The sequence below is a fragment of the Sminthopsis crassicaudata genome, chromosome 2, assembly GCF_048593235.1.
Source record: "Sminthopsis crassicaudata isolate SCR6 chromosome 2, ASM4859323v1, whole genome shotgun sequence".
NCBI lineage: Eukaryota > Metazoa > Chordata > Mammalia > Dasyuromorphia > Dasyuridae > Sminthopsis > Sminthopsis crassicaudata.
The window spans coordinates 51,435,510-51,452,438 of record NC_133618.1 but is presented as its reverse complement, the minus strand read 5'-3'; the positions used below and the strand labels follow the sequence as shown (position 1 = coordinate 51,452,438).

General features: G+C 32.7%; 1 protein-coding gene across 13 annotated transcripts in view; it reads left to right on the top strand.

Moving 5' to 3' along the window:
- BANP (BTG3 associated nuclear protein) overlaps window positions 1-16,929 on the top strand; it is a 234,790-nt gene that overhangs the window by 137,142 nt on the left and 80,719 nt on the right. For 6 of the 13 annotated variants that reach the window (XM_074286246.1, XM_074286243.1, XM_074286237.1 and 3 more), the window contains 3 exons: window positions 4,111-4,241; window positions 6,782-6,853; window positions 9,258-9,299. In XM_074286246.1, the coding sequence (XP_074142347.1) occupies window positions 4,111-4,241; window positions 6,782-6,853; window positions 9,258-9,299 (245 nt within the window). The remainder of the gene's footprint in view (window positions 1-4,110; window positions 4,242-6,781; window positions 6,854-9,257; window positions 9,300-16,929) is intronic. The other 7 variants (XM_074286245.1, XM_074286241.1, XM_074286244.1 and 4 more) reach the window with 3 other exon arrangements.

Sequence of the window (16,929 nt, the reverse complement as noted above, 5' to 3'; positions counted from 1 at the left end):
TGAATAAAAATCATGTCTGCAAAAGGCTAGAAATAAATTAGAGGTTTTTATCTTTTGTTTTGTTTTGTTTTTTTAAATTGAGAAGTTTAGCATAATTGTATTCCTTTGATAATTTAGTTGTATTTGTCTAGGATAGAATAGAAATGAGTTTTAAAGTTTATCCAGTTCTGTGCTCCTACTAATACAATGAGACCATGATTTTTTCCTTAATCTTTTGTTAGAGGTAGAAACATTGCATGTTAATGGATGGTCTCTTGCAGTAGTAGAATTGAGTGAGAACTTAAAGGAAGCAATCGTTTGTAGTGGCAAGTCAGGTTTGGCTAATGTTTTTATATTTGGATTAAATTTGGTGGAGTATTTGAATTAAGAAGAGCCTATTAAATAATTGTTCTTACTATCAGATATTTGTTGCAGTCCATTTTCTTCTTCTAAGATTTTTATCTGAAATTTGTTTCCTTAAGCTACATTGCTTAAGGAAGCATTCTCAAAGAACTGGAGACATTAGGATAACCACCAATCAAAATCTTTTTTTACCCTAATAATTTTTTAAAAGATCTATTTTCTCTCACAGACGTTAGCTTCATCCTGTTCCAATTAGAACAAATTAGCAAAGCTCAATCAATGGTTCTCCCATTTAATTAAGTGATTTTCAGTTTCTGGTTGTCAGATCATTGTATAGGTAATTCTGCCACTGTCACAAGGCAGATATCTAGGGCCCTTTAAAATGTTGTCAGGATTCACTTTCAGTGACTTTACAGCAGTGAGTTCACCAAAAGCAATATTCTCTTAAGTATCATTTATCATTATCTGTAAGTGTGACTTGATCTTTTGTTATTTAGTTTTTATGCTGATTTCAGAAGGGAATTCTGGAATTGTGAATATCTCATCTGATGACATTAGGGGTTATTCTTTTTTAACTTTTTTCTGCATGAAAAGACTTCTTTGGCTTCTTTCCACTGATTATTTTTGTGTAACCAGAATTCCTACCCAAGTTGGAAACTTTAACATTGTTGTGATAAGTTTCTCAATACTAGATGGAGAACTATTATTTGAATCACAAGAATAGATAAAATTTAAAATCATGGATATTAATTTATGGAACTTTTGCTTTTTAAAAAAAATTGCTATTTGATATGCCAGAATTTTATATGGAGGATACAAGTATTTAATTATACTCTTCATAATGATTATATTTATGTCTTTTTGTAAAATTTAAATATATGAGTGAATGAAAAACATTTGTTGTTTACTATGGCTCAAATACTATGCTAAATATTAGTAAATATCTGTTAAGCTATGCTCTAGGCTGGAGATAGGAAGAAAGGCCCAAAACAATCCTTGCTCTCAAGGAATCAAAAAACTAAATACAGGATAAAATGAAAATAATTAACAGAAAGAAGACACTAGAATTATAAGACTGATTGGGAAATGCATCCTGTAGAAGTTGGGATTTAGTTTAAGATTATTAAATAATTTCCTTACCACAATTAGGTGAAGTAAGTAATACAAATATTATTCCCCTCATTTTATTAGTGAGGAAATCTTTTAGAGTTTGCTCATGGTCACACAGCTTGGAGAATGGCTTGGAATCCAGTTCTCCTGCAAGCCAATCTAGTACTCTATTCATTGTTTGATGTGCTACCTTTGAATCTATAAGGAAGGGATAAAACCTGAAAGAGAATAAAGGAGTCCTAATTTTTCTTGTGTATTAATTATTAGATACTAATTATTCAATCATAGACTTTCTTTATTCATAATAATAATCTATTTGTTCAATTATCAAAAGGTTTTTCCTAATTGTGATATGTGTCTTGCTGATTTTTAGTCTGGAAATTACTGGTCAGTTTAGTGATTTGAGTCATAGAAATAAAAAAATTATATTCTATAGAACTCAAAAATAATGACAAAATCAATGTGATGAAAAAATTTCTAGGGAAGAGAAATAATGAAAAAAAAAAAAAAAGGAGGATAGGGTAAAATATCACCATCTCTCAAACTCTCTCATGAAGCAGTGATCATCAAAATTCTTAATTTCTGGTTGAAAATGAGAAAAGCAGATCAGTGAAATATTCTAGATAAGGGAAAGCCAATAAGAATTTTTTTAAAATCCTCAACCGTTGGCATGATATTTGATAAAATCAAACACTTAAATCATGGCAAAGTATTGCTTGTCAAACAGGCAAGTAGTTTGGCAATAAATTTGTTTTGATCTCACACTCTATCATAATATGCTCTAAATAAGGAATGTGAGTAATTCCAAAAGATAAATCAGACAATTTGAAGTAAATAGAAATGAGCTTTTTCACAAAATTAATGCAAACAAAATAAAAAAAACCTGTCAATCTGAAACAAAAATCTTTACATCAAGTGTCATTGTTAAGTGTGTGATATTCAAGATATATAAAAATTTGTATCACAAATATCACACATTTGTAAGCTCAAGAATGATTTCCTAGTTAAAAGTCATGTATAGTTGAAAAATAGATTGTAATAATCAAGGACCATGTGAAAGTAAACTGCCAATCACTTATTAATAGTGATTGGCACTATTGTCATTGTTAATAAGTGTACAAATTAAAATAACTTTGCAGTTTCTCTTCACATAATCACACTAGCAAAGTTGAAACTTCCTCCTTCTTAACCCCTTCCCCCCCAAAAAAAATCAGAATCTAGGAGGCTTCATAAGGACACAGATACATAAATGCACAAGTGGCAAAGCTCTCACTTGGTCCAATTGTTCCACCAAGTAGTTTAAAATTAGAGATTAGTAATGACTAAACTGTTCATACACTTTTGACCCTGCAATTCTACTATGGAAGAACTCTGAGGAAATCAAGAGTTGCAGATAAAGGTTCAATATGTCCCATAAAATTCATAGTGACTCCTTTTGTGGTAGCAAAGGATAGCATCAAAATTGAAAAGCCCATTGATTGAAGGCTGACAATAAATTGTGATAAATAAATGCAATGGCAGATGAACATATGGTAGATGTATATATTTGCAATGAGAAATGGAAAACACGAGAAATTCAGAAGTTCTTTATGAATTAATAAAGAATGAAATAGGGGGCAGCTAGGTGGCCCAGTGGATAGAGCACCAGCCCTGAAGTCAGGAGGACCTGAGTTCAAATCTGGCCTTAGATACTTAACACTTCCTAACTGTGTGACCCTGGGCAAGTCAAGTTGCCCCAATTGCCTCAGCAAAAAAAAGAAAGAAAGAAAGAAAGAAAAGAATGAAATAAGAAGGAACAGGAACAATTACAAAATACAAATGAAGAAAACACTAAGAGAATATATACGTGTATATAGATATATACACATACACACATATATGCATATTATATATATGTATATATACATTCTGAGTTATTTTAAAACATACTGTAATAAATTGTTAAATCACAACAATTGCTATAGTAGTTGAAAAAATCCAAAATAAACCCATATTTCTCACTATAGAAACTTGGGAGAGCACTAGATACATTTGCAGATATAGTGGCTTTACTGATTTTTTTTTAAATTGTTTTTCTTTGTATAAAAAAAGGATTACTTTTCTGATTAGAGGAATTATTGGAGATGAGGTGTACATTCATTATTGGCCGTGATGTAAAAACTAGAGGCATCAGTAAAAATATGTTTCAAATTCATCTGTCACAGCTGCCACTTGAAAAGACTTTCATATCTGTAATGTTGTTACTGTCTTTGAACATTTAAAAGGACCCTAATGACACACAGAAGCTATAGCATTCTATTTCCTTATATTGTATCATGGAACAGGATGCTTAAGGCAAAACATTTGGCTGCATTCAGTAAATGGTTCATATTTTCATTGTCATTATATTTCACCATCATCTCCATTTAAGTATTTCATACATATAGTATTCATTATCATAGACTCTTTCTAGCTTTCTATAAAACCCTCTACCCTTTTCTTCCCCCCCCCCCCCCCCCCCCGTAGAGGGGTGTGTGTGTGTGTGTGTGTGTGTGCGTGTGTGTGTGTGTGTGTGTGTGTGTGTGTGTGTGTGTGTGTGTGATTGGATGGTGATTTACTATTGAAAGTATTACTCTGCACCATAGGAGTATAATGGTCAACTTTTGTCTCTTTTTTCAGAGAGTGTTCAGAGCACAGCATCTGCTTCTAATGAGATTCAGCAACCCCAGCCTCAGGCATTGCATTACACACTTGCCAATGCCCAGCAGGTCCAGATCCACCAAATTGGCGAAGATGGGCAAGTACAAGTAGTATGTACTCTTTATTAGTTGCCCTTTCTAGGGGATACAGAAATCCAAGCAAGATAGGTTTGGGGCAGGATGGCATTAACCATGAAGAATGATTTAATATTTAGCTAAGCTATGTGATATTTAATAAGCAGTATGCATAAATAGGCATCTGTGTCTTTGGGGGGACAAAAGAAAGTACATTACCTTAAAGTGAATGGAATTTGGATGGGGGCCATTGGACTTGAAAGGCTGTGAACTCTCTTGCTCCATCAACCACTTGCTTTCAATTTTTTCATATGGGAACAGATGCCCATAGACATGAAATGACTGTGTAGATCACACAGCTAAGTTGTTTTACCAATAAGTCTTCTATACCTCTGAGGTACCTGCTAAGGACCTTTTGACAGAAAGACTCAAAAATTAGGAGGTTCAAAGTCCATTTTCAGCCATTCCTCTTTTGTTTTGTGAATGTGGGTGACTTGTGGCAAATCTAAAGAAACCCTGGTTAGGCTTTTTGTCATGCATTCTTCAGTCCCTTTGGTTCTGAAGAAATGACTCCCAAGTCTTTGAATTTAAATAATGCTGACCCTTATGCCTTGAGACAAGAAGAGAATTTATTTATATGAATAATTCAATGATTTAAGTTTGTTTTGTTGAATTGAATACAATTTATTTTGAAAATTTCTCTAAAATTTTTATGCCTTAGGAATCACAGTTCAAGAAGTTCAAATTATTTAATGTTTTTTAAAAAAATAAAATCATCAAACTATTTATGTATTATGGTGATGGGGAAAAAATCTTCCCTAGTAATGGAAAATAGTTATTGTCTTTTCTTTATGAAAGATTAATAACCCAAGGCAAGCAGAATATGGAGAGGGCTATAAGATCAAGGCAGATGTGAAAATACTGCACCAATATTTAATACATCTTCTGTACTAAATGAAAGGGGCATTTCTTCTTTTTATAGATGGGAGTCCTGAAAATTTTGTTAGGGGCTGAAAATTTAAATATTTACTAGTATACATTTTTTGAGATTTTTTTTTTATCATCATATGCATGTAACAATGAGATTATCCTTTTCATGTCTATTCAATTTACAAGTCATGAAATCATACATGTTAAGAAAGAAGAGCAGTCCTGATTTTAATGAGACTTGAGATCCCTTCCATAGTATTGCACCATACCACTATTAGTTAAATATTTTAATTTGTTTTTTCCTATTTTTGTAGGAAAGGAACTAATTTGAAATAGAGAATTTTCTTTAAGACAATCTTGTCATGGACATCTAAGTAGATATTTTTATCCACAGTTTTATATAAGCATATTAAACTATGAGCAAACTATTTAAAATTTAAAAGAGGCTACTTAAGAATCTGGTTTTGCTCTAGTAAAATTTTATGTCAAAAATATTTTAATAATTGAGTTTAATTTATTTTGATCAATTGACATGAAATGGTTTTTTTCTTCCAAATAGATATAAAAAGTCATATTCACTATTTTGTTATTTGAGGCTTTATTTGTCCCCCCCAACAAACAGTATAAATCTGTAACTAAATTATAAATATATAATTATAAATGAAAATTAGTTTAGTTTTTTTATTGTAGTATTTGTTATATTTGTAACAATTACAATTCTGTTTACTGTTTGTTTTTTTAGTATCATGCTATTTTGATAAAATGTATCATAAAGGCTTATTCTTAATACTTCAACAATGCAAGTAACGTTGCTCACAAGTTTCCACATATAACACTGTAAATCTCTAGCTTGTCCTACTTTCCTGGTATTGGATATGTGTTTTGGAAAGAATTTTAAGATCTTATTCTAAGACTCTGTGTACTGAGAACTAGACTTTGAGGTATCTTCATAGAAAAGTGGAGATTTTCCTCCCAAATTTGATTGGCTTCAATTTAAAATTTGATTTCAATTAATACTTTTGTTTCAATCATATAGACAATTTTTAATAAGGAAATAGTCCTCCCTCCTTTCTTCCTTTCTTTCCTTTCCTCCATTTTCTTCCTTTTCTTCCTTTCCTTCCTTCTCTCCCTTCTTCCCCCTTTAATTGGGATTAAGTAATTTGCCCAGGTCACACAGCCAGGCAGTGTTAAGTGTTTGAGATCAGATTTGAAGTCAGGTCCTCCTGATTTCAGGGCTGGTACTCTATCCACAGTTCTTCCCCCTTTCAGTTAACCCTCTCCCCAGGCTGGAAGACAAGCTTCTTTATTGCAATGTAAAATTTTTACCTAATATTTGGGACGCATTTCTTCATTTTATATAAATGTTTTTTTCAGTGTTAGAGATAACACATGTAACCCCTTTGCAATCTTTTAAAAATAGATTTATTTATTATTTCTTGGTAATAATGAATTAAAAAAAACCCTACATTGTTATAACCTGTATGTGAAGTACAGTATATTATTCAGGACTTATTCATTCTGGATTTGATGTTTTGGGGAGGTCATTTATTGAACAATAATCATGTAATTAGGAGTTTTGTAGGTATTTATTTTTCTCCTGGTATTGATTTTCTTCTGATGCTTCTTGATGTTTTATTTTGCTGTGGATTCCACAGGGACATCTCCACATAGCTCAAGTGCCCCAAGGGGATCAAGTCCAGATAACACAAGACAGTGAGGTAAGTGATCATGGGCCCTTAAGCTAAGAGCCATCCAACTCTATCCTGTATTACTTCCTTCATTTTTGGCAGTGGCCTTCTTTATACTTCACACTTGAAAATCAAACCTATCTTAGGAAAATATTTCCTCCATCAGTATTTTAAAAACCTGGAATTTATTCAACTTGGATCTTCCTTGCATTGATATAACTCAGTCTTATAACTTACTAGATGACCCTTGAAAATTGCCATAGTTGAAAAATCTGTCCGAATTGTGTAATTCCATTCATTAGCCCTCTGAACTGATCCTATAGTTTGTCCTTTGATGACAAACCTATGTGGCCTGCCATTGGACTTCGGTGCCAAGTATTTTGAGTTTGGGTCAATGCTTATGCCTGCCTTTGATATCCCAGAAATTCATCTAGGACATGATGAAACATTGCAGGATGGATTTAGTGGAGGATTAGGGAAAATACAATTAAAAAAGGAAATCCTGGAACCAAAGGATAGAATTCTCTTTTATGACAGATTTTTGGGTGTTGCTTAAGTAACTTGTATGCCCTTAATTTTATGTTCAGAGCTATAGCAATGACAGAGAGAACCTTGTTCTCAACAGTTTCCAATTTAATTAGAAAGATGCAGCCATTGTTGCAGTGCCATAGAAGAGATTATATGGTCTTAGACTGACAGAAGAGACCTTGATGGGAATTGTTCAGTTTGAGTGTATATGGTGTAGACTCTGTGCACTGTCAGAGTTTAGAGAAGGGTGAGGCTGGAGTTTTTAAGGAAGTATCCACAGATGAGGTAAAATTAAAACCAAACCTTGATAGATTTGAAACTTAAAATTTAAGAGAACTAGTTTTCAGTTAAGGTAAAGGCTCATAATGAAATAGAATTGACCACATAGAATTATTCCCTTGGGTCAGCAAAGGTTGAATTCTTTTTCTTAGAAGCCCAAAAATTGCATGTATGGTCTGTTAGTCAAACATGGTTTATAATTGATGTTCTCAGTAAAAGAATTAATATACTTCAGGGATTGAAGGGTTTGCTTGTTTTTAGGTAGTGAAGAAAGAACTAACTTTGTATTTTCTCTGCTTGCACTTTAGTGTGTTAAAAATATTTTAGATTTTTTCAATTGCTGAATGCCTTTATCAGATGCAAATCCAGCAGGCCCTGGAAAAGGTGCTGGATTGCAAGGAAAGTTCCTGGACTTGACCAGATTAATTATATGATTAGTGGCTATTTGTTGGAGTTCTTGGAAATATTTCTTACACTGCTCAGAATTATCTTGAAGTTAAGAGAAATACTTTTAAAAAGTGTTGACGATTTTATAGTAGACTTTTTGTTAAGTGGGGTTATTAATGTAATGTTTTTATATTTATGCGTTGAAAAAATTACCCCTGAATACTCTCATATGGGTATAACAAAAACTGAAGCCTGAACTGAGAATTCAAGAGATATTAATTAATGTCTTTCAGTGCTTGCAAGGAAAGCTTTTTTGTTTATTTGTTTTTTGTTTGGCCAGGCAGTTGGGGTTAAGTGACTTGCCTAGGATCACACAGTTAAAATATTAAATGTCTGAGGCTGGATTTGAACTCAGGTCCTCTTGACTTTAGAACTGATACTCTATTAATTGCACCAGCTGCCCCAGGAAAAGGCATTTTCATGAAGTAATTTGAATGAAAGGAATACTGGTGCAAATAGAATGAATTTTTAGGAAAAAAAATAGCAAACTTGTTAGCTTTTTTCTCATTATAAAAACCCTCTATCCATTACAACTTTTAATCTTTGTGTTCAAAAAGTATATTTGTATATATTTAATATATGAAAAGAGAGAGCTTTTGAAACACATACACACACACACAAAATGTAATGACCAGTATTTTTTTTATTAGTATAGTTTCATTTTATATTCATAAGAGACCAAAAAGTGCAATAAGCATTTTACACTGATAAGCATTTTACACTGGGTCTGTATGTATTTGGTATAAATGCAACAATTAGAAAAGAATAAAATTCTTTTTTATGTACCTCATGAAAGCTACATGATAGCTACATGATCAGACTTTAAATTTAATTATCTCTTAGTAAATTATATTTCTTTTTTCCTTTATTGGGGGAAGTGGTTTTTTTTTTTTGTTTGTTTTTGTTTTTGTTTTTGTTTTTGTTTTTGTTTTTGTTTTTGTTTTTGTTTTGTTTTGTTTAACTTGTAAAGCTCTGGTCCATGTAGTTAAGTATTTTATATGAAATGTGCTTTCATTGTTTTTAGTGGCCAAGAAGGTCAGATCCTAAGAACAATTCCTGAAATTAATGTGTTTGTTTAAGTAAACAAGTGAAGTATTAAATAACAAAAATTATAAATGTCCCTTGGAATCAGTATTCTCTTGCCTGATTCTTCACTTTTTTGTTTGTTTGTTTTTTACAGGGCAATCTCCAGATTCATCACGTTGGACAAGATGGGCAGGTAATAACTATCTATTCTGATTGCTTGTCAAATGTTGGTGAATTACATTGTTTGCCAGAACATCTGACTTTACCTTGTCCAGGTGGCATGTTCTCATTCTCTGAAGAATCTTATATGATGTGAAGCATATAGATCATAATATTGGAGGTGAAACATTTCTCCTTTGTAATTTAAATAATTTAATATTTCAAAGTAATTTAAATATTCAAATAGATTTTTTTCCCTTTATGGTTGAAATAATAGTGGTTCAATTTCTTCTTCATTGTAGATAAAGAATAAGGTTTTTATTTCATGCAGACTTTCAATACCTTTGTCATGATTTTCTAGTTTGCCAGATCCAGAATTAGGTTGATTGAAGAACATCTGTAAGAATTATGTAAATGTTGTTTCATGTTCACAAATCCCTAGAGAATGCAGTAAATTTTAGTAAGATAGTTTTATTATTATGGCTTATAAAACTGAGACAACTTAAATTCTTTCTCATCTGTGGAAAACAACGCCCTTTAGTAGAAACCTTGTGATGAGAATCAGCTGCAAAAAGTGAAAACAGTCAAAACACAAAATAATCACAAGTAATTTGCCTTATAAGCCGAAACTAAGTCTGCATGAATGGTGCTAAATCTTTATGGGGATGGTTATATCCTGTGAGAGAGAGATTATTTCAGAAATTGCTCCTCTTTCAGAATTAGCAATATGATATGAAAATATCAATCTGAGTTTTACAAAGTGAGTGTATATATAATGTATAAACATGCTTATTACATCAATTAACCTATATTTATTAGATTATCAAAGTATATCTAGTATTTTCACATTAGAAATATCTCACTTTCATTTGCGTATCATCTAAATATTTTAAAATCATTAATGCTGTATATGTATAATGTCCACAGTATATCTATCATATAAATATACAACCTACATAAAGAGATCATTTGTACATGTTTTGGCCCATATCCATCTTATACCATGCATTTATATAAACATTACATGTTATGTATGTACATACAATTGTGTTAATTTTATTTATGTGTGCATCCTTAAGTAAATAAGGACATTATTATACCAACTTATCTTTGTATACACACTATCTATGCCTGCATGTATTTGTGTGTGTGCACAAAATCACAGAAATAACTGCCAACTTTGGACAGATTTTCTTGAAAATGCCATTCTCGCTGTAAGGATTCCAGGCATTCTAAGGAGGAATAAACCATTTGTATTGGTTGCTGCAGGTCTCAGTAGGTGCTGTGGGCCATGTGTTTGAAATAATGTAATTAAGTTGAGCTATCTTGGGGAGGCAAGTGAGAGGTTCTAAAAATTCTGGAATCCCTTTTCCCTTCCCCACTTTTTTAAAATTAGGTTTTAGGTAAAGATAGGGTTTGTTTGATTTTGAAGTTATATTAATATTTGGCATGTAGTTGACTTGTTTAAATGGTTAGATAACTAAATTAATGTGAATTTTTTAGAAAGTTCAGTAATTGCATATTCTAAAAGTTGGTGCTTAAATTGAAAGGGCAAGTTGTTAAGACTAATATCAGTAAATTCTGATAAACATTTCTCTTGATCTTAAGTGTGCTCAGTTAAGAATTGTTTCATTTTGGGGGGGTATGTAGTACCAGGTTTAAAATTGATATTTGATTATGATCTTTCATAAATTATTTTGTTTCCTTTTTTCACTGCTAATGATATTTCAGTAAAATACAATAACTGGAGCTCTGACAGACTCATAAAAAAGAAATTCTTCCTTTTCCAGTCTTAGAGCATTATGTAATTTTAAAATTTACTTTGTAAATAAAAACACACTCTTTTTTTCACAGTTTGAATTTTTAATGTACTAGTTTTAATTCTACTTACTATGAGAATGAGTTAATAAAAGATTGCAGAATTCTTCCCCATAGTTATGTAAAAGTAAAAGTCCCAACTTATATCTAAAAGACACGTCAAATATGGAGTAAGTGTAGAAGAATAATTATAGTCCATTTTCAGACACAAATATATTGATTCTTGTAGCATTCTTTTGAAGAGCCAAGAAATAGTAAGATTTTATTATTTTTGGAGCTAGAAAACTCAACTAACCACACACAATGATTTTAACTTTATAAAACAAAGCCATATAGTTTGCTATATTTTGTAATAGACATTATAGCATGAATTCTGTTCAATTTACTGAATTTATTTATTAAACTTGTTATTTGGAGCCCTGTGCTAGACATTTGGTGCAATAAAACAAGTAAGGACACTTACCCTACCTTTCAGGAACTTCCTGGGGAGTAGACCATGGTTCTCAAGAGTCCCAGGACTATTCAATTTTGTACTGCTAGTGCCTAGCAAAGTGCTTCCCCTGTAGGCAGCCACTTAATAAATGTGTGTTTGTGCTTGAATTTGGGAGGATGATGACATCAGCTTATCTCATTCACTTTCATTGGCAGTACTGTACAGTGACTCTTAATGTTCACAGGGATGACCCTGGGTTACTCTATGATTCTGAGGCATCTTCTCAATCCTGCAGAGCAAATTACATTGCATGCTGTGTAATTTAGCATCAATTATATTTGATCATATTTTAATACTTAGATGATTGGTATTTTGTGATTGTAGTTAGTTGTAAAAGTAATTCAAGCTACTCAGTTTCTCCAATTACTCTGAACAAAAGGGAATTTATTTTATTAATGAAAGAACAATTAAATAGGTAACAATTTACTAAGAACAAATTAATGCTTAAATCTGAGCAAGTCCACAAAATTTCTTCTTTTGGGTTTCTATTCCCCATTTTCAGTCCCAAGTTTTATAGCTTTTTCTACATTTGGATGCATTAAATCATATACTTGGTGAGGGAACTTATATAGATAGATGAGGAAATTGGACTCATAACATTTGAATAAATTGGCATTTAATTTGTTTGGATGTTAATTTAAAGCAGTTACATACTTCAATGTGCATGTTATTTCTTTTCAAGATCATACAAGTAGTAAGTGGCAAAGCTGAATTTGAACTCAAATTCAAAGGGGAAGGAGCTGCTTCATCCTTACTGTTTCATCTTATACTTTTTTTTTTTTAAGAACTACATTTGATAGGTGACAAACACACATAATACATATATACACATACACACATAAATACAGGCATTTATGCTACACATCATACATTTCAAAACATCATTTAAATATGTGTGTGTGTCTATGTATCTGTGTATCTGTAAGAATCCATTATGTAAATTTTACAAGGTGAAACACATACATTGCACAGTTTTGTCCTGTAATCTTTACATAATTGATTCTTAAATAATAAAAAAGTGGAAGGGACTTTTTAACCCTTTTGCCTTCTGAACAGATCTGTACCAAAACAAAAAATGTTCTGTTCCTGAGAAGCTTCAAGGAAAAAAAGGAAATTTAGACATTAAATGCCTTGCAATTGCAATAAATGGACATCATTTTGCTTGTTCTTGAAAGAAGAGGGAGAAATGCTAGTTTTTCCTTTTTCACTAGTCTTCGAACTATCTTTGGTAGAAGTGTGCATTGTTGCCAAGAATATTTTGGCCTGAGAGTTTTAATTTTTAATACAATTTACATGAATCGTAACTTTTATTTTTAATTATTTGTACGCACCTAAGTCTTTTGGTTGGCAAAGGATTGTGCTTACTTAAATGACTGCTTTGTAAAGGCTGGAGCTTTAAATATTATATGATTTAACAATATTTATCTTTCAATTTTCTAATAATCACAAATGCTTCAGATCATTGAAGAAGCCTGTATCATAAATCCCTGGAGACTAGCAATCTACCTTCGGACATTTGGTTTTTGAATCTCAATCCTTGACTAGATGTATGACAGTTATTTTGTAATAAGACTCACTGGACTAAAAGGAACTTCATTTAGTTACATGGGGAACTTCATGAGTTATTCATTCTCTTGCTTTCTTGGAAAGATTATCCTTAATTTCCCCTTAGGAAGAATTTCCTTTTTCTTTTTCCTTAAAAAAAATCACCTCAAGATTATTTTCTAGCCTCTCTTTGTAAGATATTCTCACTGCCTTTATTTTAAGAGCCTCAATTTTAAGAGCCTTCTTCTCTCTGTGAGTGCTTTCCTTTTTATGAGCTATCTAGTTAGATGAATGACTCAGAACTCATGGAACAGAGCTCTCAGTGCTGCATGTGTAGAGGAAGTCATTGCCCCAGCTTCTATTAGTGGACATTATTTGTCTTTTCTGAATAAACTAGGGTTTAGTTCTATTAAACATCCTATTTACATCTGCTTGGTTCTTCTATTTAGCAAGGCAGTTCCAAATTCAAATTGTGTTTTCAAATATGCTAGGCATCCAGTTTGACTTCAGGCTCTTTGGTAATGAGACTGATTTCTATTCTAAAATCCATATAATAACCCTAGTCTATTGCTATAAATTTCTAATGCTAGCGGTTGCCATAGTACACAAAATACCAGGCTTGGAGTCAGGATGATCTGAATTCAAAAATGTTCTTAGACTAGCTGTGTTACACTGGGCATGTCACTTAACTGCTAGCTGCTTCAGTTTCATCATATGCAAAATGGAGATTATAATGGCATCTATTTCCTATGGTTCCTATGTGAAGATAAAATAAATAATTATTGTACCTAGCACAATGCCTGACACATAGAAAGCTCTCTACCATTTAAAAAATTATTAGCATTATTTTCATTATTATAACATCTTGATAAGAGTTCAGGGTAGGATTCCTAGTCTTATAGACACACATTTTGAGTTTGTCCTTGTAGCATAAAAAAATCCCTGTAGCATTTGACATAGAACTATGGTAATTCTCTGTAAACTACAGTTGAAAATGATTTTATTCAGCATACACATTTTCTTTAGGAAATTCATTTGAAGTCTTTTCAAGCTGATAGTCATATTAAGCCTTGTACTAGCCTTGACTTGCCAGATTTTTCTTTTTGCTTTGAATTTTTCAATTCTAGTAGCTCTGTTGGGTTTAATTTAGATCTTGTTTTCTGGCATGATGGGCTATGGAACAAACTGAATCATGCCAAAAGAGCTCCTTCTCCCAAATGTGGATTCTGTATCCTGGAGTTTTGTGTTGAAGGGCATGTTTAATAAAAATACCAAATTACAGAAATAATTAGGCTTCTGTACTTGTGTTTTAAGTACTTTACAATACCAGTTAAATTCTCCCCTCCTCCCCTCCCCCCACTTGATTCGGTATTGCTTTTTATCCCAAGTTTTTCTCTATCACTTTTCCATATTTCTGGGTCTCTTCAATATTTCAAATTTTTGAAGATTCTAACAGAACCTCCTTATACTTATTCTGTATCTTCCCTTGCCTTTTGGGTCATCTGCAGTTTTGATTCTTTTGAGATCCTTGTGTTCTGATTCATAGCCATAAAGCATCACTGGATGAATACTGATTTTTCAAGAGAATGTCTTTCTCTTAAAGAGAGCGCAGCAGCAAAATGCTCTAAATATTTGAGAGTTGTACAGTTTCTCAGTTGCAGTTCAGTTCCTTCCTTTTATTGTGTGACATTCTTAGTCCAGGTCCTGATCTGTCTTCAATGTCAGTCAGTGATTAAGTATTTATTAAGGTACTATGCTAGGCTCTGGAAACCCAAATAAGATGAATGAAACAATCTGATCCCAAAGGGCTTAAATTTCAATAGAGGACACAAGTTTCTAAATAAGAATATACCAAATAAATATAAAGAGAAGCAATCCAGCATAATTTAGGAAGGTGGGCTCTAGTAGGTGAGAGGAGCAGAAAACGTTTTGTTTTGAAGGGGGTAGGAAATAAAGGGGATACTTGAAGGCATTTTTGAAAAAGGAATACATTCTAGTTATGAAGGATGACCATCAAGAGCAGAAACGAGGTGTCCTGTGTGAGGAAGGAAAGAACAATTTGTGTGGATCTCAATGTGTGGGGAAAATGTACAGTAAGGCTGGAAGCAAGTAGTGGTCTGAGACAGTTTGAGGCTTGGAGGTTTATTGAGGAGGGGATTCCCCGAACAGTTCATAAGAAAAAACCATTTTGGCAACAGTTTGGAGGATGACTGGATGAGGAAGAGACTTGAAGCAGGTAGGCTAATTAGAAGCCATTGTAATATAAGAGGAAATTTTTTTTTTTTTTAAATAATCTAAGGGAAAGGCAGTGAAGGGTGAAACCAAAGTGGTGTCTGTGACAGTAGAGAAGAGTTAGGTTTGAGAAATGGTGTGGAGGCAGTTATGGCAATATTTGATAACTGATCAGGTATTTGGTGCAAAGGAGGCTGTTCATAGCTGTGAGGAGCACCTCTGCCTTATAGATCTAAGAGTCTCTCATGGCTCAGAAACCTCAGCATTGACAGCTAATAGGAAAGGAGCACCCTTGACTGACCAATTCCGAGAACAATAGTAGTGCTATGTGCTATATTTTCAATTATTATCAATCTTAGTGATAAATGGGTCAGGCTTAATCACCTCATTGGCCATACAGGGATTTCATGGGTGTCCCATCTCTTGAAGATCATCATGGTAACATGCAAAGACCACTGGATCATAGATCTGGGGCTGGAAGGGACTTCAGTAATGATCTAGTATAGCCTCTTCTTTTTACAGATGGGGAGACTGGGAAGTTCCTAAGTCACATAAGCCAGGTAATGGTCAGCATTAGAAGGAGGTCCTCTAACTCATAGATAGTGATCCCTTTCCCCTTTTCTTTGCAGTTTGCATTAATGAAGGCAATATTCACTAATTGATGTCACCATAGTTTCTTTTTTTTTAATTAAAGTTTTTTATTTTCAAAATAAATACATGGATAATTTTTAACATTTATACTTACAAAATCTTATGTTCTAAATTTTCCTCCCTCTTCCCCCCACCCCTTCCTCTAAATGGCAAGTAATCTAATATATGTTAAACACAGCATAGTTTCTTCTTGTTGAATTATCTTCAGTCTTATTTTCTAGATTTCTTTAAGGGAAAGCAGTTTCACTTAGGGCCTTATCTTTGATATATTTTTATAGTTGGAATTTTTTCTCTCTGAATCAATTGCTACATCTAATAGCTCACATAAAGGTCTCACTAAGTTGGCCATTGTGTGAAATTGTATTGTTCCTTGAAGAGGCAATTTAAGACATTTTTAAAATGCCATGCTTGTTGGAAAATATTTAATGGGAATTATATCTCTGATATATGACAATAGTAAAAGTCCTCTTGGATATCTTAGGGAGAATTTGAGAATTACTTATTTAAAAAAAATCCCTATATCTTTTAAATTGTTGCAAAAGGAATTCTGAGTAGAAAATTTCTTTTTGAAGACATATTATATTTATCTTTTTGTGGGAGACTCTGACGGTTTCCCTGAATACTTCCTAAGCACGCAAGCATTTTCACATGGCTGATTCAGATGCATTGCTACTAATGTATTTCTTTTCATTTACTGTGTCATTGTTAACAGTAGAGGGCAATGCTGCTAAATTCATTATACTGTTTTCTCTGCCATATTTTGATTTTGCAGTTGGGGATAGCTGTACTATCAGGGAAAGATTAAAGCTTTTTGCTAGCTGCTGCACTGTAGCATAGAGATTCACGTTACAAATGCTCATTTTGCATATGCCACTGGCTACAGGGTTTTTTTCTTCTATTTTGGCATGAATCTCCTAAAACTTTTAAG